This window comes from Ursus maritimus, unplaced genomic scaffold (genome assembly GCF_017311325.1).
Source record: "Ursus maritimus isolate PB19 unplaced genomic scaffold, ASM1731132v1 scaffold_15, whole genome shotgun sequence".
Taxonomy (NCBI): domain Eukaryota; kingdom Metazoa; phylum Chordata; class Mammalia; order Carnivora; family Ursidae; genus Ursus; species Ursus maritimus.
The window spans coordinates 30,829,507-30,857,285 of NW_024423897.1; the positions used below are offsets into that span (position 1 = coordinate 30,829,507).

The 27,779-nt window shown below is 41.2% G+C and overlaps 1 protein-coding gene across 3 annotated transcripts in view; it reads right to left on the reverse strand.

Annotated features, from left to right (window-relative positions):
* GHR (growth hormone receptor) overlaps window positions 1–27,779 on the reverse strand; it is a 249,659-nt gene that overhangs the window by 129,656 nt on the left and 92,224 nt on the right. For 2 of the 3 annotated variants that reach the window (XM_008692587.2, XM_008692585.1), the window contains exon 2: window positions 5,009–5,089. In XM_008692587.2, coding sequence (XP_008690809.1) covers window positions 5,009–5,078 — 70 coding nt within the window. In that variant the 5' untranslated portion in view covers window positions 5,079–5,089. Of the gene's footprint in view, window positions 1–5,008; window positions 5,090–12,183; window positions 12,367–27,779 lie in introns of those variants that run through there. The other variant, XM_008692588.2, reaches the window with a different exon arrangement.

Genomic DNA, 27,779 nt, shown 5'->3' on the forward strand with positions numbered 1-27,779 from the left:
TGCCCTACAGAGCTGCTCCCTGCAAGGACCACTTCACTGCTACCAGGCTGAACTATGTTCTGAGACTTCACCATGTTAAAAGTGAGTCATTGCTGATGTTGATAACGTTAACTATGAAGATGAGAACTTAGAAATGGATGGAGGAAGAAAGCTCTGACAGTTCCTGAAGTCCAAACCCCACACGTAATTGGACTCCAAGTACGGGTGGTTCTGTCTCAACATCTCTGTGATCCGCCTATTTTTTACAATGGTCACATTTATGTCATCTCTCTCCTGACCTATTATAATCATCTTCCTCTACCTTCATCTCAAATCCACGTTCATCCTACCACCAGTAGTGTTTCCAAAGTGAAAACGTTAACAGTATTATCACCCTGTTTAAAACTCCTTAATAACCTAAGGGGATCACAATTAAATTATGTTTACTTGTCTGTCTTCTCTTCTGTAAACCATGGGCTCTCCAAAGGTAGGAATATAAATTTAAAATCCATCCTATCCTTGAATCCAGAAAAGTGCTCAATAAAAGCCTGATGAAAGACTGTTTTGCGTCACCATCTGCAAAGGTCTGTGCTGGTCTCCTCCACTGGCACCCGTCCAAAAGACAGGGCCAGGGACTCCTCAACCTGGCTGGCCACGCCCTGCTGAGCTCCAGTAGTGAGCAAGTTTGTGACCCTGCGAGGACCCAGTGACACAGGGTTGCTGAGGTACATGGACTCAGGCCATGGCATGAGAACAGACTGAAAGATCTCTTCTTGCTCATGGTGACAGTAAAGACAGCGGCCATGTAAAGCTCTATGGTGGTTTTTTTCACTCCCAGTGTGAATAGAACGCCTAGAACTGCTCCTTCTTGAAAACATGTAATAGGCACACCATTTACAGCTTACCAACTACAACCATGACTCTAATACTTGCTTGATATATATCTTATATGTCTTGGCAACCTCTCAGGGCTCTGTGGAGCCTCACTGTAAGGGGGTAAGGCTTATTTACTTATTTATTTTTAAATACAGTGTTCCTTCCACTGGGTCATTATTTCCTATCTGTTAGCAATGAGAACAGAGGTGTCTCTTTTCCCCCCACATAAGTGCTGTATCAGTTTGCACAGGTTTATAAAAAATGTTCAGAGATATACAGAGAACATCATTTTGAGGATCCTGATTCCTTTAGGACATGGCATCTCACTCCTGGCGTAAATTTTTACCTTGACTGATACAGAAGGATGTAGTTCCTTTTAATCTTTGTAGTGATAAAATACTAATTATGTGCTTTGCCTGCAAGCCATGCCATATATATATATACACATACGATAGCCATTACACACAAATATTATAAATGTTATCTACGAATATTACACACACACATAATGTTCCATCATTAGCTCTTATGCCTGGCCTACAACTTTGAGAAGAACTATGACTTGTTGGATACGCCTTATACTTCTCTCTCTTCTCTTCCTCTCTAAATACTATCTTCAGTCTCCAAGGCCCAGTCATACCTGCCTTTTCCACGAAGCTTTTGCCATCTCTAGGCCCTTCTATAATTTAACTCAAATCTACCAACCCAAGTTGACTTCCACAGTGAATACTTACAGATCTAGTGCTCGTGTACAACATACTCTGGCCAAATGAATCCTATGCCTTCTTCAAAGTAAGTGCTCAAAAAAATATCTATTGAACGCCAAATGTGTCAAATAGAACCAACTGCTCCTTGCCTGGACAGTGCCGCTACATAGTGTAAACTCAGTCACCGAATGAGCTGTTCTCTAGTACACCTCGTATCCATACATGTGAACTTCTGTTTATGTTGTTCCTCTATCACATCAGCTATTTCTGTAGCCACCTTGTGCTCTTCTCAGCCGTTTAAAGTCTTAACCTAGTATTCCTGTTCCTGCTGAAATAACACTGACCTTCCTCAGGAAGTTGTCTCTAATTCACCACAGCGGGAGGTGACCCTCCTCACTTCCCTCCTCCCAAAGAGTATAGTTGGGGCCACTATTCTGATAGTTATTAGACACTGTCTCACTTGGTAATTCTTTGTGTAGGTTCCTGATCTCTTAGCTCATGATAAATTCCTTGAAGGAAGAATCACTATATTTCCTGTAGCTCTAAGTTGAATCTTTGAAAACAGGAAGGTCTAAAAAAAAAAAAAATCTGTACGTTGAATTTGCATTAACTATTCCAGTCCACCTTGATTTATTCTTTTTCAGAGCATCTTGACCATTTGTATTCATTACGTAATTTAGACCTTAAAGCTATACAGTTTGTCATTAATTTCTAGAAGTTTCTCATGTCCCAACTAGACTGGACTTCTTCAGAGCAGGGGCCTGTATGCTCCCATGTTAGGCTGGTGAGGTCAAAGAGGATGCTCAGTTTTGGACTGATTGAAACAGCAGAGATACGACCTAATAGGTCGAAGAGTATGTATAGCCATCAAATCTTCATGCACATTTCTCCCTAAAATCATCATCTGAGGAGCAGCAGTTCTGATGCAACCAGCTGACAGTCTGACCCTGGGAAGCCCCTTGAAAATAAGGCATTGTTGGTCATTCCTGATTTGGGAATGAGAAATTCTCCCCAAGACGATGTAACCAGTCATGAGGAGCGGTTGTAGGGACTAACACCAAGGGTGGAAGACAGAGAGACAGCACCTATTAGAAGACCTGAGCTAACACAGTGGTGCACTGTTTGATGTTGAGTTCTCATTAAATTTCCCATGGGGCAATTAGACGTAATGAAAAATCCTCTCGGGGCCAGTATATTTCTAACTGCTCATCTGCCCAAACAAGAAAAACCCTGCTCAAGGCTTCAAGTGCCAACTTCCCTAGGCATACAGCTCTGTCATCCTTTACCAGCTCCTGGGAGAGCTACTCCAGGTAATACCTTCTAGATCCCTTATTCCGCGGCGTCACCTCTTTCCCTGACCAAACTCAATTCAGATGAATGGCTGGTAAAACTACAGTAGTGTTGTTTTGTTTTAAATCCTTACCTATGTTTTCAGTCTGCCTTATACAATGGGAGAGGACATTAAAAAAAAAAAAAATTGGCTACAATCCGGACCTGGCAGAAAAAGAACCGCATGGCCCCTGAATGTCATCTGAGATTTAAGCTGTGTTATGTCACGTGATCACTTTGGCAGAATTCACCAGATAAATGGCCAGAACTGGTAAACACACTCACACGTGTGCATGCTCATGTTCAAACGTGTTTACCTACAACTTCTGATGGAAACATCATACTCATTCTGAACAATCCCAGGCCACTTTAAGGTAGAACTCTGGAGTAGCCACATATTCCAAAAGAATTTGGCTTAGCCCACTAACTTAAAAAAGAAAAAAAAAAAAAAAAGAGGAGAAAGAAATGTTTTCCTTTGCTAAATTACTTCGGTGTAAGTACCGGAAGGCTGCGTGACTTGTTTGCTGTAAGCCATTGCATTTTCTTATCTCTGCACCCCCAAACAGACAAAGCAAAGAAAAAGCTATCAAAAAGCAAAACAAAAAGCAAACATAAAACCAGTTAATGGTGCTGTTTTCTCCACTCTCCTTATGAAGTTAAAGGTTTATGTCAAAGCTAAAATGTCAAAGCAGCTGAAATAGATGCTACTCTCTAGGCCTAAGTGTAACTTGAGCTCTCTCCTTTCGCTGGGGACACATTTTTAATATTCTTTAAAGATTTCCTTTGCCATACTTTTCATGTCACAGGTTTTTTAAATTCCTCAAGCCTTGCCCAGTGCAGTGAAAGCCATCTTAATGAAGAAAGTAGAGATTAAACCACCATGACTTTGGGGTAGCCGAGGATCTCAGCTGTAATTCTTTGGCTCCGAACCAGGGTCTAAAACCAGCCATGGGAAAAGCTGCTGAAATGGAGCCTGCAATTCTCTCCATGTTTGACTTGCACAATGTTGACATTATAACACCAGAGAGACCCAAAAATATTTCAAACAATTATGACTTCTTTTCTATAAATATTTTTAAATTGCTTTAAAAGATAAAGTAACATATTTTATCCTTCTTATTTTTTGTTTTGTTTTGTTTTACTCTGGTCGCCCTCCGCCGCTCACTACTACAGATTTATTTTTGGCTCAAAGGTCAGGGAGGACATCTTAAGGCACTGCCTCTACTGTTAAACTGTGTTTTCCACCATGAGTTGCCCGGTGAGTAGGGGAATCAGCTACTCGTAGAGCAACAACTGAATGTGGTGTCACAGCACAGGACAGGAGAAACAGATTGTTCATTTCTTATGTTGACGCCCGAGCGAGGAAAAAAAAATCAAATACTCAAGACAATCTTTTAAAAAGTCTCCCACCCCTTTATCTGCACCGTTTCCTTACTGGACAGAAAAATCCTTCTTCTCATTCCCTTTCGTTACCCCTTCTTGTTCCAGTTATTTCCACCATGAGACACACGTTTGAATGTACTGAGACTTCTCCACGAGGAAGACGGCGTAAGAAAGGAAGAAGAATTATAGAGATGGCCAAGGAGCTCATGAGCTCTGAGTACATTAGTCAACTATTTTCAGCTGTGTCTTCCTTCACACTTTGCCAAACCGTAATCACCCAGAGTGTGAGAGGTGAAATTTATTTGAAACCAACAATTTCCACTCTCAGAGAATATGATTCAGAGACCTTAATTCCGAGCTCTGGAACTAGGGGATGATATCCTTAGTCACGGAGAAGCAGAGTGATCAGTAGGTTAATAACCAACCCTCCAGTGCAATTTCGGTATCTCTCCCAGGCCCAAGAGACCTGGCTCGCCTTCAGTATAAATGCCCCAGCATGATTTGCAGCATTTATTTTTGATGTGCAAACATCAGATGCCAAAACTGTATTCCTCCTAAAACACCCACAGAAAAGTCCTCTTAGCTTATGATTTTAAATCTAAGACAGGTTTCCTATTTGCTGTTACTTAAAACTTACTTCTTTTAATTAAATCATCCAAAGACCTTACAATTAACAAATAAAGTTCAGTGTTATTTCAAAACACCGGGGGTGGGAATGGGAAAGCAGAACTCACCTTCACTCCCAGAAACAGCATTGCCTGAGCCTGCCACTGCCAAGGTCAACAGCAGCTGCCAGAGATCCATACCTGTAGGACCTGCGATTGCACAAAAAAGAATAAGATAAAGTCAACGAAAAGCAGACCGTTATCATTACATACTGTTTAAAAACTGGCTAAACCATGAATGAACTGACATGCGTGTCCGTTCTCGAAGGAGTCCTAGCACGTCTTTCACAGCCCTCATATTATTGCACATTTCATGAGGGCGAACCGTAGGTTTATAATAAATTCTACTTCCCATGGGTACTTGCTCCAGGAAATAACATGGACACTAGAGATCTTCACACCCTGGCCAACAGCCCTAGAAGCACCTCACCACAAAGGACCCCCACACACTGATTCAATAATAAGGGCCAGTGTGGTTTCACTTTAACTTGATCTGGAAATAGAAAAACTCGTCAGCGGTATCACCAAGCATAGGGCCTTGAGCTGGACAGGCCATAAAAGGAAAAACACAACACCCCACTTGTAATAGTAAGACTCCTCCAGTGTGTTTCCCAGTGAATAGAAGAGCTCAGCTAATACTCAGAAGACTGTACTAATGAGCCCTCATGGGGAGGTTTAGCTAGAAGACAGCAGAAAGGAGACGGTGAGAACAAAAGACTGCTTCCTAGGTGGCCTCCTTAGGAGCCCTGGTGTCCTGGGTTTTCTGTTTTAGGAGGAGTGTGGTCTCCGAAAGGCCTGGGAACGTGAACACCCTGGCAGCCTTGCTGGCTATTTGGGATCCCAAGTGTGGGCACACCTGGATCCCTTCTGTGTGATGAACAGGGGAACAGACCACGCCTCAGCCAGCACACGCCTTCGCCTGGAGGAAATAAGCTTTTTTGGAATCACTAATCCAGGTGTCCACTTCTAGGATCTCTGAAGAGACAAGTTTGGGCTGGTTTAAAATGAACTCAGCACACTGTCCTTTGGAGGGCTGCTGTTACATCTGACAACGAATGCCAACTCCTTTAAAGCTTAGCCGTACGATTTCCATAAAATTACATTACTTACTCAGCACTCAGGCATACCTGGTCATCGCCCTGGGCTCTCCACCAGGGCCTCCCTCTGGCCTCATTTTCACTACTCTACATTCTTGACAATAGTGAAACAGCCCTTCTCGTTACCTCTCATCAGGCTGAAATGATGAACAAGAACGTTTGTTCTCACAGGTAATGGAATGAATGGCATGGTAAAGGCCATGTACTTCTGAATAGGCATCAAATGTGATGTTTCATACTTTCATTTCTAGACAGTGGAGGGCCCATCATTTCTTTTTTTGGTCCATATGATTTTACATTCCTAAAGGAACGTAAGAATACACATCTCTACATAACTGAATATCTTCCTGTGTCTGAATGCGCACGCACAGGCCGAATGCATAAAGAACGCCTTCAAACACTGGCTCCTGGAGTCACTGGCAGAACTGAGCGTGACACTGCCCATGAACACACTTGGCCAATTACGAGAGTTCACACAAATGTGGGATACAGTTATTGTACCATCCGCGGTTTGAATTCCTAACCTGGAAGGCTCTGAGCTAATGGCCTTGCATCATCCTCATCTGTCTACTTCGCAAACGTGAACCTCGGAGCATCTCTCCTTAGACCCTTTACTAGTAGGTGAATAGGCCATGGAATCCGAGCTTGAAGCCTCCAGCAGAAATACGTAAAAAGGCTAAAAACAAATATGCTACAGGCTGAAAATGCCATCCTGTTAACTGGATATTTCCTTTTAAAATTTATTTTTCAAGTTTTTTTTTTTTTTAAGTCGGAAAAGCATGGAGGAACTGGGCTCTATATACAGTGTTACTTTTACTAGCAATCTCCCAACGCACTTAGCGTCAGGTAAAGAAACCTCCGTTGGCACTTGCTCTCTGTATATCAGGTTGTAACAGAATTCTAATTCCCAGGCAGGGGTTTTGGCTTTGCAACTGAATAAAGACACAAATAGGTTTGCGTTGCTCAGAAGGCTGCTTTCTCTGGTTTGGAAGTCCCCTCTTCAAACAGTTCAAAGATACTTGGCAGATGCCCCAAACAAGTGAATTTTGCTTCAGATGAATAATAGTTGACTCCCACCCAACCCCAAACTTTTGAAAGTTGCTGTCTGCAAATGAACTTCACCTCTTCCAAACGATCACAACCTATTTCCATAGCACGCCTTCTAGCTCATAAAATGAAACCAATCAGAATCTTAAAGCAAAGTCAACCAGAAATCTGTTTGCACACTCCGGCAGCAGAAAAGGAGGTATTTAAAACTGCCATTCTCCCAAATAGGCGACGAGAACCATTCACCACACTGAGAGCATTGCAGACTGCCCCGACTCGCGCTCCAGCTAGGGAGCAGAGAAGAGGATGGAGACGTGTGGCTGGATTCAGGAAGAGCTCACTGCTCCATCCAAGACTGAAGCTCTGCTTCCACGGTTGCTGGCTCAGGGGGGCTGACTGTGACAGTTGTCCCCTATTGAACTAACTGTCCCCAGGGCCAACCCACAGCCGGACTGATGGACACTCTGTTCGATTTGACTGGAAGCTGCCACCTTCAGTTCTGCAGTACTCCCTATGGCAGCTTCTAGATAAGAGGATCCTTCTTTATTAGGTTTTAGCCGGGAGAAAACGTTCCTAGGAGAGGACAAAGTGCCAACACACACAGTGTGAAACTTCAGTGTTGTCTGCCGATAATGTGCCAGATGTGAGCAGGAGAAAGTCCCATTATTCCCCTTCCCCAATATAAGTCTCTATGTAGAGGCAGGTACTGTCCAGGGGAATCGATCAAATAAATGTACCTTAGCCTATTGGGTTTTTAAGTTTGCAATATTTTTCTAGGGAAAACACCTCTCTAAATTTCTACTGATATTTATGCATTCTTTGGCTACAGCCTCATGGCAAGATTTTCATTTGGGGTGGGGCAGTGGTTGGGTGGGGGAGACAAGCTCCATTCTTGCATAATGGAACTCGCACCATTTCCACTTTCAAAGCCTGAGGCATTCTGCCTGCCCTCCTCCCTCCTCTCCCCCAACTTCCTCAAGGGAGAGCCAGCTGAAAAGCAGTGTAATCCAGCTGGTGTAAGTTTTAATTCTGTAAACTGCCCAGCAGAGGAGACTCTAAATTACTGTTAGGCCTGTGATATACTGACTTTTATTCCTTGGCTATAAAACAGTACATAAACACATGAGAAGAGATGGAGATTAAATATAATATTTTTTCCAACATGTTACAACCAATTCCAGGCCAAGAAAGGAATTAGTTCAATTCTCTTTATTTTAAAATTAGCAAGTATTTGCTGAACTCCTAGAATTGTGCAGGGCACCCTGGAGAATGCAAAAGCAAACAGAATCATGGTTCTTTACCTCAAGAATTAGGCAAGGTAGGCAAATGAAAGTGGGAAAAGAGGAAGCATACCTAAAAATGGAAGAAAGAGCAAAGTGGGAAAAAATCAGCCACTGAACTGAGGGGCTTCAAATTAGAATTAAATGACAGAGAAGACTGTGATAGGTAAGGAATGGGGGGGGTGAACTTGCATTATGGGTAAAAACTCAGATGGTACAAATGTCCTGGGTATGGCTCTGGGTCTAATTAGTTCAGGGCAGTAGCTGGAGGTGAGAGACAGAACAAGGTTTGAAATTAAGAATACAGGGGAATAAAACTGGATTGGTAAGAGAGCACTAGATCGAAACAGCAGTTCAACGCATGTATTTTTAAAAGAATTGATTGATTGACTGATTTAGTATGAGCTGGGGGGAGGAGCAGAGGGAGAGGGAGAGAAATCCCCAATCAGACACCCCACTGAGCTCGGAGATGGGGGGCGGGCGGGGGCGGGATCCCACCATCCCAGGACCCTGAGATCACGACCTGAGCCAAAATTAAGAATCAGATGCTCAATGACTGTGCCAACGAGGTGCCCCAGCAGTTCAACTCATATTAATCAGAAAGTCACTGGAAATTTTGGGATAGGTAAAGCAAAGTGCAAAGTGGATTTTTCTTAGGATAAATCTGCCCCTCATACTTTCTTAACTTGGTATCACTGGGAAATACTGACAAGATTTGGCGATGACTGGATACAGGAGATGATAAAGAAAATATGTCTATCCACAAATGAATGAGTATATAGTATATGTGTGCATGAGAGATGGCGCTATTGATAGAAATCAGGATTTTGGGATCTGAATTCAGGAAGAGCAGATTACATGACTGTCTTGGGATATTTGGTATTAAAGTGATTTCATAGTGATTCAAAGGCTTGTGGAAGTGTAAGAAATGTCTGGTGGGAAGCTGAAGGTAGGAGACCAAAGACTGAAAGAGAGAGGGAAGTCATTACTGGATTTCAGAGATTTTTACATAGAGATGATGAGTACCAGATGAATTTAATACAAAAACTAGGCTATTTCATGAAGAACCCCCACATTAACTTTATTAAAAGTAATATTATAAAGTATATTAAGCCATTTAGGGGAAAATGTGCTCCTATACGGTTTGTAATTTGGCAAAGACAAAAGGAACCACCAACCAAAGCCACTTACACCCTCTGATTTGTACCAAGTATTTAAAAGGAAAGTGGTCAACAGCATCCCTAGAAGAATGATGTCAGCATATTAATATATAGATAGAATAATATGATGGATTGAGGAACTTGTAGTTTGCCTTAACAAAGACAAAATACCAATATGGCAGCTGAATTGATAGAAATAATTATTTCCCCAATTTTTTGTTTTATTTTTATTTTTTTTTAAAGATTTTATTTATTTATTCGACAGAGAGAGACAGCCAGCGAGAGAGGGAACACAAGCAGGGGGAGTGGGAGAGGAAGAAGCAGGCTCATAGCAGAGGAGCCTGATGTGGGACTCGATCCCGTAACGCCAGGATCACGCCCTGAGCCGAAGGCAGACGCTTAACCGCCGTGCCACCCAGGCGCCCCCCAATTTTTTGTTTTATTGATCTAGCTATCCTGATACCAAAAAAGTAAGAGCTGATTAAAAAATCCCCACAGAAACAGAATTGTTTATATTGCAAAACCAACAGTCTCGTTAGATAACCTAATAAATGTGTACTTTCTGATGCAGGTGTTCATTAGTAATGATATATTGCAAAACTGACTCGAGTTGATTTCCAGGTGAAGCTGTTCTAAGAACTCGATATCGAAAAAGAGGCAAATCCAAAAGCGTATTTGAAATGACCCATTCTAATTAGTACCAGGCATTTGTTTGACTAGTTTGCATTTGTTCGTGTTATTACCCACTTTTTACGGTGCTGGTCATTTGAAAATTGGTCAGATCCAAACTGCCTTAGGTCAATTTCTTTCTTTCCAATTAGTGAGAGAGAAAAAGTCACAGACATTACTGACATACCTACTTTCGCTGAGATTTTTCCCTTCTCAGGCAGTGGGGAATACAGGACGGAAAATTATTTTAAATGTGTAACGTATGAGGGGAAAAAAGGCCTTTGGGAGTAGTATATATAATAAATCTTCCTTTTTATAAAACAGCTAAAGCATAGATGATACGTAGCTGCACTGACCAGCTCGGTTACCGCCAATCACCAGTGGCCACCGAGCACTGGAAATGTGGCTAATGCAACTGAGGAATTAAATAAGCTAAATTTTTATGTAACTTTAATTAAGTATTTTAATTAAGCATTTAATTAAGTATATTTGAAACAGGTTGTGATACGAATCTAGGTTTTCAGCTATAGATTTTATTAAATACAAAAACAGATTAAGTATCTCTGATGCAAATTTAGTATTCAAATTAAGATGTGCTGTAAGTATAAAACATACATGGGTTTTGAAGGCTTGATACAAAAAAGGCATGCAAAATATTTCAACAAGGTCTATGTTTACTACAGGTTAAACTCATATTTTGGATAGCTGGGTTAAATAAACATATGATTGAAAACGAACAATTCCTATTTCTTTTTATTTTTTTAAATGAGACCAGCAGGAAATTTAAAATCACAGATGTGGCTTGCATTATATTTTATATTTCTCTTTGACAAGACTGATACATATTTTATAGTTTGTATGTCTGTACTTGTGTTCAGAAACATTAAACTATAACATATATAAAATATGTTTTTGTAACAGAAACAATAATACAAAATTTCGTATTTCTAATGACATATAAAATCTTTACAGTTACATTTTAAGAGGTCATCCCAAATGCAGAATGACGGGGACTGAAGAATTAGGCATGAATCTATTTGTAGGGTACCCAGTATGCCTTTATTTCCCTTTAGAAGGGTGACAATTCATACTCTCTCTTTGAGTCATAGACAGCGGTGCACTGATAAATGTGTAACAATTGTCTCTTTTAATTGGAATTAAAGAGAGAGAGAGAGAAAGAGAGAGAGAGAAGGACCATGATTGGTAGCATTTACCAGTTTCTGTGGTGTAAATACCTCCACCAAGGCTGATTTTAAGTTACCAAGTCACCGAACCTGGATTCCCTGAAGTCAATGAACTCGGATTCACGAGCCAGTACAAACTGGACACAGCACACACAGCAGCTGGGGAAGTGGATGGTGCTATCTAGGCTCCACGGAGGTAACAGGGACAAAGATTCAGCAATCTGCTGACACTGATACAAGATGTAAGAGACAGTACTACTGAGTGAACCCTGGACACCTGATTTCCTTTAATGCCATCTGTTCCACTGTTAGCTGATCATATTTAGTTAATGATGATTGATCAATATTTTCCCAAGTCTTTAGAAATTAACATCAGCCTCTACCATAAATGCCATCTTTGATCTTCATTTACAGAGAGAGTGAGCTTGGGGTTAAGAGCATGTGTTCTGGAGTCAGAGAGAGCTCGGTTCAAACCCTAGCTTTACCAAACCTGTTGACTTTTCTCTACTCTAATGATGATAATATTATTACCTTTTTCATAGGAAAATCAGGAGGAGATTAAATGAGGTGATTTATTCAAAACATTTAGCATGCCCTCTGCATGAATCCAATAAATAAGTTATTAGACTCTTTCTGATACCAGTAGCTACTGACTGTGTTTTATAAAGTTTCCATGGGGTGGATGGGGAGTGGGGCCCTCATTTATACACCATGACATGGAAGCCTAGGGAGCTGGTTAAGCAATCAGCAAACGTGCTCTTGGTTAGCCACAACACACAAGACTCCCTTCTTCAATCACGCACTTACATCACATAAGGGTCCGAGGAAAGAAAGAATCATCACGATGTAACGCGGGCGTCTCCTAGGCTAAGGCGGGAAGGCTGCTCGGTTTTGCTTAGGTGTATGGGCAACTGTGCACCTTCGAAACGGAGGCCGGATTGTGGGAAATAACCTAGAGGCTGATTTCACCCATCATGACGAGCTCATCTGCTATAAAAAAAAAAAAAAGGCTAGGCTGTTGTTACTGGGTCCAGATCATTTGTTTTGTGAATCATGGATTTCTAGAGCTGAAAACTGGGTAGATGAATTCCAGTGATAGGACGCTTGGCTTGCAGCTAGGCCTCTCCCTGTGAGAATACAAAAGGCAGCTGGATTATGGGAATTTAGGTCTTCGCCTCTTCCTTTCCGGAGAAGAGAGAAAATACAGGCCTTTTCAGCACTAAGTGCTTAGTACTGCTCCTATTTTGGTGGGCATGGGTATACTGCTGGGAGTGGATGTTCTCGGCACATAGGGCACTCTGTTTGAGTTCAGTATGACTCAGTGGCACCTTGCGGTACCTCACTGCAGCAACTATCCTCGTGCATGGCCGCCAGACGCCCAGCCTGCTTCGCGCGCTGCCCCGACCGACTCACAAGGCAGGAGTCAATTGCAAAGGCGCTCATTTGAACAGTATGTTCCTTTTTACATCATACTTTACATCACTGCACCTACCGAGTCATTTTTTTCCAAAACAGAATTTGAAAACACAAACTTCTTACTGAACTTCTACTGTTTCTCTCTCTTTCCATAAGTGGCTCTTTTTTAAACCTATTTTTTTTTTTATGACTGTGATAGATCCTACAGAACATGGGGCATATGCTTTAAACAAAGTTAAAGATGTTAGAGTTTCTTTCAAACTCTCAGATGGAAACTGGCTTTGTTTTACCTAATTTAACAGGAAATAGGCTGTAAGACATGATCTCATAGAATGAAGCCTTCAAACACAAACAGTATTATCTTGATGAGATTATAATCTGACAGTGATTAGTACAATAACTCATAGTGTGCTAAAACGGGCTACTAGCAGACCCAGATAACATACAGAGCAAAGATTGGGAGAAACTCTTCTTGCTTTTTATCAAGTCCAAAATGAACTTGTTCTTTTAAGGTAAACAAGTTGAGAAACCAAGAGTGAGGCAATGTGATCTTCTGGACGAAGCATTTCTAAAGAAGGAGTCAGCAATCCCATGCCCGGCTGCCAGCTCAAGACGGCCTGACTCGGTAACTCGGGCAGTCACTTAATCACTGGGGGCCTCAGTGGCCCTGTCTGCACACCATCCCACGATTCTGTGAGAGGCCAAATCCCATGCTGAGCGGTGTAAAGAAAGCTCCGTTCATGGAGGACTACTCCTACCCTAATGTTGCCAGGCACCTTGTCTTTCTCTTCGTTTCGCTGTGAGCAACTGGGGGCAGTAGGTGTGTTTCACTCACTCACTGGATCCCTGACAGTTAGCCTTGGGCCTGACACAGGGTAGATGCCTACTCTAAAATCGGCCCGGTGAATAAGCCTGCCAGGAGTCTTCTTATTTCTCTCGACGTTTACACAGACGCTGCGAAAGACCACCTCATTTTCAAACTGAGAAAGTAAGAGTTCAGAGGAACTTTGAGACGTAAAGTGAATCCCCCAGACAGAACCATGCTTGAGGTCTCCAAGGCCTGCCTTCCCCTTCCCGTGCTTCTTCGTAAATGGGAAACGAGGCTGACTAAGCATGCCAGCTGGGTGGTACCAGTGAGGCAGGATAAGCTATAGACAGTAAGAAAAAGAGAAAGAGTGAAGTTTGGATTTGAATTACACACAGGGGCAGACACCACAGGATTTTCAGTGCTCCAGACCTGTCAAGCATGCTAATAATTCATAAATGCTGACACAGCAATTTCTTTGGGATTATTGCTCAAGGGCTATAATATTCATCTCTAGGCCTTCGAGTCTCCAAGAGCACCTGGTCGACCTTCAGGTACATTACTTAAGAGCCACACAGTGTGCTCTTTCCATGACACGGGGGCATCCCCACCTCCCCACCGCCGCCTCCTTTAAGCCTATATTTATAAATAGAAAGAAGTCTATTTGGCCAGACCGACTGGCTGCCAGATAGATGGCAGACATTGGGCAGATCAATGTCATGTCTCAGCTCCAGGAAGTTTATAATATACCACTTCACTCTTGGAGATCATGGGAGATGTCACAGCTTGACTTGGACCATTCACTGTTAACAGCTTGAGTAGAAAATGCCCTCTAGAATAGTGTCACAGAAATAGAGTGTGAGACACAAGTGCCAGCCACGTATGTGCTTTTAAATTTCCGAGTAACCAAATTAACAAAGAAATACATAACATTTGTTTTAATCATGTATCTTCTTTAACCCAATATATCCAAAATGTTATCAGTTCCTCATATAGGTGATAGGAAAAGTATTGAGATATTTTACACTCCTTTTTTCATATGGAATCTTCGAACCTAGTGTGTATTTCGCGCCACACATCACAACCAGCGCTAGCCAAGCTTGAAGTGTTCCAGAGTCACATGCAGCTAAGTGGAGGCCACATGGGAGCGTGTAGTTCTGGGACACCGAGAGATTGTGCATGTCCACGCAGCCAGCTCCCTGGCGAGGACAAAATGTCTCTGTCCTCATTGCTCATGAGCAGGTCAAGCTGTTGAGAAGGGACCTTTGAACAGTTATTTTGCAAGGTCTAAGAGTTTCTTCAAGTCCTGGAAAGAAACAGTCTTGCTACTGAAGCAAGAGGCAGGATGTTCTAGACCTCTCTCACATTCATTCTGCATGTTAACGACTGAGCACTGAAATCGACATTGAGTTAAATCATAAACCTTTTGTTTGGGGCACAAAGCTGGCACAGAGCACCAGAGCTGTCACTAGTTATGAGACTTTAAGCAAATCATTTCTCACCCTCAGCCTCTGCTTCCTTATCTCCAAAACAGAAAGTTTGGAGCATATCAATAGTTCTCAGTCTTGACCGCAAATTAGAACCATGTGGGAAACTTAAAAAAAAAAAAATGACTTGGTTTTCTAGATAAATTAGAATCTCTGTGGTGGGGCCTGAGTAGTAATCCTTTAACATTTGTTGTGTGATTCTGAAGTGCAGCTAGGGCTGCGAATCACCACCTAGTACAAACCAAATGCACTGTGATTTTTCGGTTTGTGAAAATAGTGCTCACGTGCCCCAGGGAGCCTTCCCCAGCTGAGTGGAGGGAGAGGAAAAATATCAATCTTTCCCATTTAGTCAACCAATAAGTGTAATTTTTGCAATAGAGGACTTTCCATGCCAAGTGATTGAAATATTAAACATAAAGGTAGGAAAAGAAAATATTATCCCATGAAATGGCAAGATAAAAGGAATACACATAATGGATGAAATGAGCCATTCACAGATAAGATCACTCAAGCAATGACAAAATATTATTTCGAAGTGTCGCTCACGAGGTCCCCTCGAGATGACCATCTCTGGTTTTTCAAGCAAACACTAATTTAGGTACTTCTCTGAAGGAACTCTGCAGATGTAATTAAGGTTACTAATCAACTGATTTTAAAATAGGGGATTATCCTAGATGACTGAGGTGAGTCAATGTCATTGGCCTGTAAAAGCAGAGGTAATCAGTGAGATGTGGCAGAAGAGGAAGTGAGAGAGACGAGAAATCTGAGAGGGACTTGAATGCTGCTCCTGGCGGGGGCAGCACAGAGAGCATGAGACGCAAGGCAGGTAGTCTCTGGGAGCAAAAACTGGCTCCCAGCAGACCGCCAGCAAGGAAACCGAGAAGACAGTCCTCCGATGTCATGGAACTGAATTGGGTTAGCAACCTTAAGAAGCTTGGAAGCAAATTTATCCCCAGAGCCTCCAGAGGTAGCAAAGCCCTAAAAAATATTTTGATTTCTGCATTCTCTAAGCAGAGAATTCAGCTGAGCCATGCATGTTGTGCCCAGATTTCTTACCTACAGAACTGTGAGGTAATAAATGGGTGTCGTCACAAGCCAATATATTTATGATAATTGGTTATGGATGCAATGGAAAACTAACACAATCTCTAAAAGTCCATTATAGAGTCCAAGGTTGACTTCCTAAACGTTAATCAGGAAGATTATTATCCAGTCACCACTGAAACACACCCAACTGGAGAAGGGCTTTTTAGCAGAGCATAGAAATTCGTACTTGACATCAAGACAATATGGTCCTGGCACAAAACAAACACATAGATCAATGGAACAGAATAGAAAACTCAGAAATGGACCCACACCTGTATGGTCAGTTAATCTTTTAACAAAACAGGAGAAAATATCTAATGGAAACAATACAGTCTCTTCAATGAATGGTGTTGAAAAAACTGACAGCAACATGAAGAATGAAACTGGACCACTTCTTTACACCATACACAAAAATAAATTCAAAATGGATTAAAGACCTAAATGTGAGAGAGGAAACCATTAAAATCTTAGAGGAGAACACAGGCAGCAACCTCTGTGACCTCGGCCGCAGCAACTTCTTGCTAGACACGTCTCCAAAGGCAAGGGAAACAAAAATAAAATGAAGTATTGGGACTTCATCAAGATAAAAAGCTTCTGCACAGCAGAGGAAACAATTAATAAAACTAAAAGACAGCCTACAGAATGGGAGAAGATATCTGCAAACGACATATCTGATAAAGGGTTAGTATCTAAAATCTATAAAGAACTTCTCAAACTCAACACCCCAAAAACAAATAATACAGTTAATAAATGGGCCGAAGTTACGAATAGACATTTCTCCAAAGAAGAATCCAGATAGCTAACAGACACATGAAAAGATGCTCAATATCACTCAGCATCAGGGAAATGCAAATCAGGTACTAGGATACCACCTCACACTTGTCAGAATGGCTAAAATTAACAACTCAGGAAACAACAGATGTTGGTGAGGATGCAGAAAGGGGAACCTTCTTACACTGTTGGTGGGAATGCAAGCTGGTGCAGCCACTCTGGAAAACAGTATGGGGGTTCCTCAAAAAGTTGAAAATAGAGCTACCCTATGATCCAGGAATTGCACTACTATGTATTTACCCAAAGAATAGAAAAACAAGATTCAAAGAGGTACCTGCACCCCAATGTTTATAGCAGCATTATCAACCAGAGCCAAACTATGGAAAGAGCCCAAGTGTCCATCAGCTCATGAATGGATAAAGAAGATGTGATACACACACACACACACACACACACACACACACACACTGGAATATTAATCAGTCATGAAAAGGAATGAACTCTTGACATTTGCAACAATGTGGATGGAACTACAGTGTATAATGCTAAGCAAAATAAGCCAGCCAGAAAAAGACAAATACCATATGATTTCACTCATATGTGGAATTTAGGGAACAAAACAGATGAACATATGGGAAGGGAAAAAGAGACAGAGAGAGAGAGAGCAAGTAGCAAACGATAAGAGACTCTTAACAATAGAGAACAAAGTGAGGGTTGATGGAGGGAGGTGGGTGGGGGATGGGCTAGATGAGTGATGGGTATTAAGAGGGGACTTGTTGTGATGAACACTGGGTGTTATATTTAAGTGATGGATCGCTAAATACTATTCCTGAAACCAATATTATGCTATATGTTAACTAACTCGAATTTAAATTAAAATTTGGGAAAAAATAATTATAGGCAAAAAAAAAAAAAAAAAAAGAAACTTGTGACTTGAGAGGCAATCTAGTCCAATCAATTAATGATGGATGAGAAATGCTAAAAAAAAGTTAGATAGTAAATAATCTGTGACTTTGTCTCCTCCAACTACTCCTGGCCAAGAGTGCTTTAATCAGCCCACAAGAATATCTCAGTACAGAAACAGGTAAAATAATCTCTCAGAGCTTGGTGATGTTCTCGCCTGAAGTCATTCAGTTCCCTCTATTCCAACTCTACAGTTGCCAAATTACCTTCTGATTCTTACCTTGCTTTCTGTTTTTTCTCTCTTTCTAAAAAAACTAATACAATAACCAGCGGAAATGAAATTGCTTGACAGCTGAAATGGAGAATAAATGAACGAACTGATATTCTGGTATATTGGCCCATCTCTTGAGTTTGGCTAGTATAAATTGGGCCCCTACAATCTGATCACCTCTGGGTCAACTGATGCAATTTATTTTTTGAACACATAAATCTGGACATGAGATGATCCCGGGGAAAGTGAGAAAGACCGAGAGAGACTGTCTGAATCAGTTTGCTGGTCTTGCTTCTCATCTGAACCTTAGATCTAACCAGGGAATTTAAAAAACAGGTGATGTGTCAATGGAAAGGTGAACCAAAACCAAGGTAAAAATCTACAATAGAATAGGAGAGAGGGAAGATAAGAACAAGCAGCATGTGTTTTAGGGAGGAAAAGGTGGTGTGGAAGGGGGAAGTAGGGCCTATTTTTGTAACGTGTCCTTATATCTAACATCTTGGCTCAGGAGAGCTTGTTTTCAGTCCTTTGAATTAAACATTCAATTCCCAATTACCACTCTATGGGACCACCACAGCATGACTCAGGAAACTAAATTCAATGACCTGGCCATGTGTCTCCTAAATCATTTGGCGGGTGGATGATGATTGGAACGAGCAGGCTAAGCCAAACTGTGAGCCATTTCACAGAGACCGTCCACCTACCAAGACATCAAAGAAACAAACACTTCAATGCCTTTTCACTGTAATCTGCTGGAGTGATTTCAACAATTTCACATCTTGTAGAACAGGGATACAACATTCATCTTTCAAACTGAAAAGTGACTCAAATGAATTTTTTACATCTAATCACTTGTGATCATGTTACCAATGAAAACTTTACTTCCCAATGAGGAAGGAAAGCTCCAGAGAATCCCCAGGTGGCAGTTTACACGGAGCCTCATTAAATGCCAAAGAACTAGACAGCGGGTTCCTCAGACACAGGGAATGATACCTCTGGATGCCCAGAAGCATCTCCCACATGCCCCAATCTCTGCCTCATGAACAGACAGCCTCATCCCTCATAGTTCCTGTCTTGCTTGCTGAGTTTAGGGTTTTGCAGTTACCTGAACTAGATACTTTGGTTATCCAAGCCCTTCTCACAGGTAACCTGATGCTGTAAGAGAGTGATTCTACCTCAGAATTCTCTCTGGAATGTAGCTCCTCCTGCCCCAATCCTAGCCTCACTGGCTCTTTTCTGCCTTTTTTATTTTAACACTTGAAATAGCCTCCCTCAAGGTCTATCATCCTTTACTTTCAAGGCTGCTGCCAGACAAATCACAAACCCACTTATGCTTAAAAATTGTGCTCAAACATCACCACCTCCAGGAAGCCTTCTACACTCCCCTGTAACGTAAGTGTTCACACTTCTGTGCCTCCATACTGATATTCTTTAACCTTTGCCATAAATCATGTCACAGTATTGATATCAGAAGATGATGAACCATTTGTGGAATAAATGAGTTCTCAGCCTTTTAATCAAAGTTAACAAGAAAGGCACAGTAACCAACAATCCAGCAGATAATCCTGAAATAGAAACTGGATTTTCGTATGGCTTCCTCTGGGCTTTACAGCAAGAAGTGTTTAAATTTCCTTTTTCACTCAGTCATGTGTGCAGGCAGACCATATTACACTAATTTGGTTAAAATCTGTCAGAGAAGGTAGGGTTGAAGGTGGAATATGGTGAATTTCTCCGTCACCGCTTGGCATGTCTTAATCTCTAGCTTCTCAGTCTTGCTGCTTTCACTGATATACAGCGGCAAAACCCTCCCCAAATCAATTATATTCTCTCCTGTTCTCTCTCTCTCTCTCTCTCACACACACACACACACGCACGCGCGCGTCTGTGCACGTGCACGTACCCCTGGTACCAGAAGAGTAAATGAAAGCACACAACTCGCTGCCTCACATAACAACTCCCCCCTCCCTTCCTCTGCCCCCCATCGAACTTTGCCCAGAACTTCTTTGGGTTCTGCCAACTGAAGTGAAGGCCAGGCCCGGGCTGGAGCCTCATGAGACCCATCACACCATCAGAACAGAGCCAGCCGGACCAGATGAGAAGGCAGCGAAGGATTAGAATTTGACAAAGACTGCTGGCTGGACAGGTTGAGGACAGTGATAGGTGTAACTAACTCTAACCCCAGGGCCTCTCTCAGGAGTGCCAGAAAGACAGCTCTCAGAGGACAGAGGTGTCCGCTGCAGTTTTCACTCGTAGTGCACTCAAGTACCCAAGTGCCCAGGGTGTAGCACTTTGCATATTTGTTAAATGAAGGATGAATGAACTCCAAAACATTAGTGCCCACCGGAGATCCTCACATTCTTAACCGCCAGTGTTCGACCACAGTATCGGCGGTGCAGGGCAGTAGACCAGAAAATGCTCAGTACCGCCTACATGCTCGCCGGATATTTATCTCACTAATAGGATATTTTGGTTGATTGGGCAGGAGGACGCAGCACTTAGATTCTGTAATTCTTTTTCTTTTTAATTAGCTTGTAATAAAGGGAAGTAGGCCTCTCTATAAAAAAAAATCACAAGTCAACAAAAGGAGCAAAACACTAAACATTTTGTGAATTTTGTACACAAATAGCACAAGAAACAGAACGACCGCTTTCTAGCTCTGGAGCTTTGCCAGATTTTTCGTCGCTCCTCACATGGTTAGAACAATCTTGATGATTCCCATCACTGAGTGTGGGCGAGCTGTGATACACATGAGGCTGTGTGACTAACGTTCCTGTGTGGGACCAACAGTCCTGTCCATACTATCGATACAAGAACGCTGCTCATGACCTACGGCCACCGCCAGAATTAGCAAGACCTTCGGCTGGGTAAGAGTCCCTTCTGCCTGGCTGGCTTTCCTGGGCTTGTACACGATGAACCATTCTGTGCCATGTCATCCATACAAAGCCTGGAATAGAAGAAACCCTCACGGGGGGACATTCATTTGAATAAGTTCAGTAACAATGACTAGATAGGAGTCTCACTGATGGTGAACTGGAGGTTAATTTACTTTGAATTCATATTTGGATGTGTGGAGACAGCCTGACAGATGTCTCTAAAGCACATTTCCCAAGCTGAATTCAGGGGTCCAGAAACACTTCGTTCCTCAACGTGGCGTTGCTGCAGCGTTTGCAACACAAGCCAGAATCCGAGGAGTGACCTGGCGGTCCACCTCTTCTGCTCCCGCGACAACTGCCGACATTATCTCCTCCGCATCTTCTGAATTCATTTCACCCCCTTTACCCTCTTTACTGCTCTCACCGAGTCCCGGCCACTCCGTCTCACTTGGACTGGAATGTCCTCTTAACACCCACTAAGGCTCCCTCCAATCGATTTTTCACACAAAAATTATGTTGTGAAACACAATTACGATGACGACACCCTTCTGAATAAAACGCAAATGACTTTCCTTGTCCACGGGATTCATTCCACAGTCTATAAGGTGATCTCATAGTTACTAGTTGTGCTCAATAGTCACCCACTCTACTTTCAACTAGTAATAGAATCCAGTGCAAGATGACATTTCACAGCCAACCTTGCAGCGAGCTCCGGTCACATGACTCAGTTCTGGCTGGGAGGACGTGAGCAGAAGTGGCAAGTGCATCTTTCAGGGAAATGCACGTCCCCTCTGCTTCCCCTTCTCCACTCCTGCTGGCTTGGATGCTGATGTGCCGGATCACCAAATACACGCAGGAGAGCTACCGAGATCTGAGGAACACTTCTGGAACTCACTATGAAGTAGGATCACAGATAATGTGGGTTTGAACACTGGCAAAGGATCAACTAGCCAGTGGTTTCTGACCAGCTCATTTTCACATATTGTTTTAGGCTCAACTGTAAGAGCAGTGCGAAAGAGTAATCACACAGGACTTGTATAAAAACACAGGCTGAAATTTTATCCTTAATACGTACAAAGAAAGAAAATTTACCTGAATGTATAATGTTCTGATAGGGCTTTTTTAGGAGTCTTAGGGGCTAGGTCCTCCTTTTTTTTTTTTTTTTTTTAATGAGTTATATATCCTATTAGTGTGCTGGAACCAGAAGTGTCTTTTACTTTAGAACTTGTGAATGGTTTTATATGGGGAGTGATTAAGGCCACAGAAATGGCCATCCTAGTCAGATAGAAATATTCTGATCTAATAAGAAAACAGTTGACAATCTGTTCCACCCTATCCCAAACCAAATTTCCAAACTACAAGTTAATAAAAAGAGATAATAGATACTGGTTACACAAAGAAGAGAAGGGAAGGGTAGGAAATTAGGAAAAGGAGGCTGGCCTATTAGTGGGTTATATTTTTCCAGGTTTTGGCACCCTGCTTGCCCAAACCAAATTGTATGTATTCTGAAATGGTGTTAGTGGGACAAGCATTAGGCTTTCTTGTTCAAACACAATTTTATTCACAGACATTTCATAGTTGTACCAAGAAGGTGAGCTCAATCAAGAGTAGGAGTACATGATGCTGGTTTGCAAAATGATTGTTTTCCCTGAAGCCATTTTTATTTTTTTGATTATAAATGCACAATACTTATGTAGAAGCTTGGTAAGTATTAATACAATTTAAAACAAATTATGAATTCTTTTTCTGTCATTCTCTTTCCAATAGAATTTCTAAAGACAGTTGAAAACAGACCCTATACAAAAAGCTGTCTCTTCTTTTTTCTTTTTCTTTTTCCATTTAACTCTAGCGCCTCTTAAGTACCTGCCAATTAGATTGTCACTTTTTCTAAGAAATTCAGCTTTTAGTAATTCTTTGTGGATCAAATGAAATTAACCTGGCTTAGTTAACATGCACTGATTAGATTGAGAATAAGGTCCTAATACCCATGGCTGACCAATAGGAAATACTTGACATTAAATGTTGGGTGACTCGAATACATTTTATCAGCTTGGAGAAGCTGCAAGCAAGAGGATAGGGAGCTTGAGGATATTACGAAAGAACCCATGAAGGACCCATAATGTACTGAGAGACAGATACACGAGAATAGCCATGCACAGCAACACAGATCTGAGGTCATTAGAGTAAATCCCCATTATGTGGAATTACATGGAAGCATCCTCTTCCTTGCTGGCTAAGGGAGAGTAATACCTCCTGTCCAGCCACCACCCCCAAAAACCCCACAAAAACTGTGAATATAAAATGTAATGGCTGCACTAATTCATATCCCCTCATGTTCCTATCACTGGCCATTCAATTCAATGTTTTTCAAGCTATGAGTCATGACCTATTACACTGTAGGATCATTTTAGTGGGTCAAACCCAGCTTTGTTTGTTGGCTTATTTAAACAAATAGAATGGTGCTACAAGGCTAAATGTTCATACCCCCGCCCCAATTCATATGTTGAAACCTTGTCCTCAGAGTGATATTTGGAGGCGGGGCCTTGCAGGAGGTGACCAGGTTATGAACAATGAACGGGATTAGTGCCCTTATAAAAGTGGTCCCAGAAATGTGAGGACACAGTGAAGACAGCTGTCTATGAGCCAGGAAGTGGGCCTTCACTAAACACGGCATCTGCTGACCTTGGTCACCTTGATCTTAGACTTCCCAGCCCCCAGAACTGTGAAAAATAAATTTCTGTTGTTTATAAACCACTCAGTCTATGGGATTTCTGTTCTAGCAGGCAGAACAAACTAAGACAAATGGAGACGAGAGGGGAGGGGACTAAGACAGTTTCTTCGCATGACACTTTGTGCCGGCCAACATGGCACTGTAGGCTATACTTTGAACTTCCTCCTCTATGCCAAGTACTGCAATGGTAGGTTTATTTATTTATTTATTTTAAACTAAGACAGTAGTACTGGAAAATGTGAAAGAGCAGTTGCAAGCCATGGAGGGCAGATCGAGGAGTTCCAACACACATATGATGGGAGTTCCAGAAGCAAAGTATTTAATTCAACTGCAAGAATCCGTTTTGGAAAAAGTTATTATTGATAATTTCATAAAATTAAAAGAACAGAATGAGTTTTTGGATAAAAACCCACAGTAATCACTGAGGATTATAAATAAAAATAAATCCACAATAGGGCATCAAGGTAAAGAAAAACCCTTCAAAGGGACTTCAAATAAGAGGCAGATTATCCACTAAGGAATTCAAACAGACCAGTAGAAGATTTTCCCTCAGCAACAACACATGCCAAAACATAAACGAAAACTTTCAGTGTTAAAGAAACAACCATCCATTTAGAATTTGATATCTAGTTGAACTGTCTCTAAGTCTTGTATTGGGGAAGGGATGGGGGGCATATAAAAACAGAGTTTACTACCTGAAGATTCTAACTCTCCCCCCTTTTATTTAATTTTTTTTTAAAGAGAGAGTGAGTGAGTGTGAGTGGGGTTGGGGGGGGAGGGGAGAGGGAGAGAGAGAGAATCTCAGCAGGCTTCATGCTCAGCATGGAGTGAGTGATGGGGCTCGATCTCATGACCTTGAGATCATGACCTGAGCTGAAATCAAGAGTCAGACACTTAACCGACTGAGCCACCCAGGCGCCTCAAGATTCTAATTTAAATAATGACTAAAGGAACTATTTTTGCAAGAAGACACGAATCATTTTAAATACACACCAAAAGTCTTTTAAAACAAGTTCACTCCCAACTATTCCAGTTATTATCCCTGTAGTTATTGATCCATTTCTCTGCTTCCTATTTAAAGCAAAACTTCTCAAAGGAACTGCATTAGACCCTTATTTTCAATTCCTCTTTGTCCACCTTCCTGAACCCAATCAACCCAGGCCTTAACCTCCATCACCCAATGAAACAGCTTTTGTCCTGGCCACTAATGACTTCACATTGCTAAATCTAGTGGTTACTTCTTAATCATCTCATTTGACTTATTAACATACAACATAATGATCACTCTTTGAAACACTGTCGTAATTTGGTATTTGGACACTATTCTCCATTGATTCTCCCACCTCACTGGATGTTTCATCTTGGTCTATTTTTCTGTGTCCTCTTCATTTTCTGAACCATATAACATTGGAATACACCCCCAGTACTTAACCTCCTCTCTTCTTTTCTCTACCTACACTTCCCTAGGTTATTTAATTCAGCAATATGTCATTAATATCATCTATATGATTATGTTCTCCAAATACATAACTTTAATACAAAATGCTTCCTTGAACTACAGGCTCATAATCCAATTGACTAAATAATCCCTTTGGGTGTTTGATAGGAATCTCAAACTTAATAAATCTATAACCAAACTTTTGATTTTACCCTCCTAACCTGCTCATTCCACGGTCCTGGTCATTTCAGTCAATATCACCTTCATTCTTCCATATTCTCAGGCCTTTCAGTCATACCATGAAAACCAATCCATCAAATAATTCTCTCAGATATACCTTCAAATTACATCCAGAATGTGATCACTTCTTGCTATCTCTTCTCCCCCATCCAAGTCACCAATATTTCTTATCTGGATTATTATAATAGTTTCTTAATTCATCCACATGCTTCCTGGTCTTGAAACCCCTTTTCTCCAAATATATAAGCCACCCATCAAGATCTTGCTAAAACAAGAACATGTCAGGTTTTTTTTGTTTAAAGATTTTATTTATTCATTTGACAGAGAGAGACAGCCAGCGAGAGAGGGAACGCAGGCAGGGGGAGTGGGAGAGGAAAAGGCAGGCTCCCAGCAGAGGAGCCTGATGCAGGGCTCGATCCCATAACACCAGGATCACGCCCTGAGCCAAAGGCAGACGCTTAACGACTGAGCCACCCAGGCGCCCCAGAACATGTCAGCTTTTTGTTCAAGACCCTCAGATGGCATCCCATCTCAGAGTAAATGCCAAAGTGCTTACAGTGGTCTGAAAGGCTACTTGATCTCCCTTGACCCTCTCCCTCCACCATCACTCACTATCTCTGCCTCCAACTATCACACTTTTCTTGCTCATTCTGCTCCAACAACACTGGGCTTCTTGGTATTTTTTGAAGACCTCATATAGCATATGCTATTCCTTCTGCCTGAGATACTTGTCACCCAGACTTCCATCAAGTATCCATGAAAATATCACTTCATCTTTGAGCTCTTTCCTGACAATCTCGATCAGTAATAACTCTTAAATCTCATTTTTCACCATACCACTTATATTTATTTGATATGTCATATATTCACTTGTTTACTGGTTTTTCTTTATCTCCTCTTACTACAATGTCAATTATATGAGTTCAGGGATTTTGTCTTCTCTATTCACTGCTATATTTCCAAGCACCAATAACTATGGCAGACCAACAGAAGACATGCAATATGGATTTATTTGATGACTAAATAAATGGTGAGGAAAAACAAAGGTAAAACCTGATGGCCAATTCAACTAAATATTATTTGTAAAAACAATGTGGGCCACTTTTCTACTGGTCAAAAAAGGTAAAAGAAAATTTTACACAATAAAAACAAGGAAAACAGGTGAGATTATCTCAAAGAACAATTAAGATGTGCTAGATTTTCTGCTTTGTTTGGAAGAAGAAAAGATAATCTGTGTCAAATGGGAACACTAATGTTGCTTTATATAAGTGGCAGTGAGCAGTCCAACTGAGGGGTGCATGAGTACATGGGTATAGGATAAGCACTGACAACGTGGTCATTGCAACCTTCTGCTGCCTTAAAAATCAGCACGGTTTTGGGGGGGGGCACATGAGGAGGAATGAGAAGGTCACACCCCACCACTGACTCTAGGAAGGAAGAGAGAAGCTGATCATAATCATACTCTTGAAGAAGTGACAGGCCTTGCATAGTTTATGAATAGAAAGAGGGGATGTTACAGACTTATGTTCTGTGATGTTTTTTTCTTAATAGGCAGAAATGGAGAATCCTTAATGCTAGCTAATAACGATATTTGAAAAAAAATGAGAGAAAAACTTCTGTATTTGTAAGTTTGCAAAGAAACATTTCTGAAAGGTAATTATTTAAATCAATACCTATAAAAAGCAAGTCTGCCAAAATATGCTTTAAGACTTTCTGGGGGGAAAAAACCCCCAAAAGATAATAAAATAAAACATCCTGTTCAAGTAACATTTAGACAAGGAATGTAAGGATAGTTCAATATCAGGAAGATCCAGCAATATAATCTACTGCATTAATAATTTTAAAGAGGTAATCAAATCATTATTCTACCATGCAGAAGACCACTGTTTATAATTTAACACATGATAAATTCTTAATAAACTAGAAATCCAGGGTTTTCTGAATATGACAAAAATTTGTCACCCAAAAATCAGTACCTAATGACATACTTAAAATGAAACTTTTGAAGCATTCTCACTATTATGCAGTACAAGAAAAAAATGCTTATTATGAAGGTATACTATTTACATGGCATGGTACTTTGTAAGGATAGGAAAGTTGAGATCAACAGAAAAAAAAAGTCTCAAAAAGTCTTAGTAGAGATCTTAGTACACAAGGGGAAGGCAGTACAAATAAGGTAGAAAGAATGGAGTTGCTCAGTAAATGGTATTGGGGCAACTTGCTTTTCATATGGAATACAGAGCCACACTTGACACCACACATGCAAATTAACTCCACATAAACTCAATGTCTACACATTTAAAACAAAACTTTGAGAAGTAAATGAAAGCAATTAAGAGTATAGGAGGAATTTATATATAATATAACCATGGAGGAGAAAGT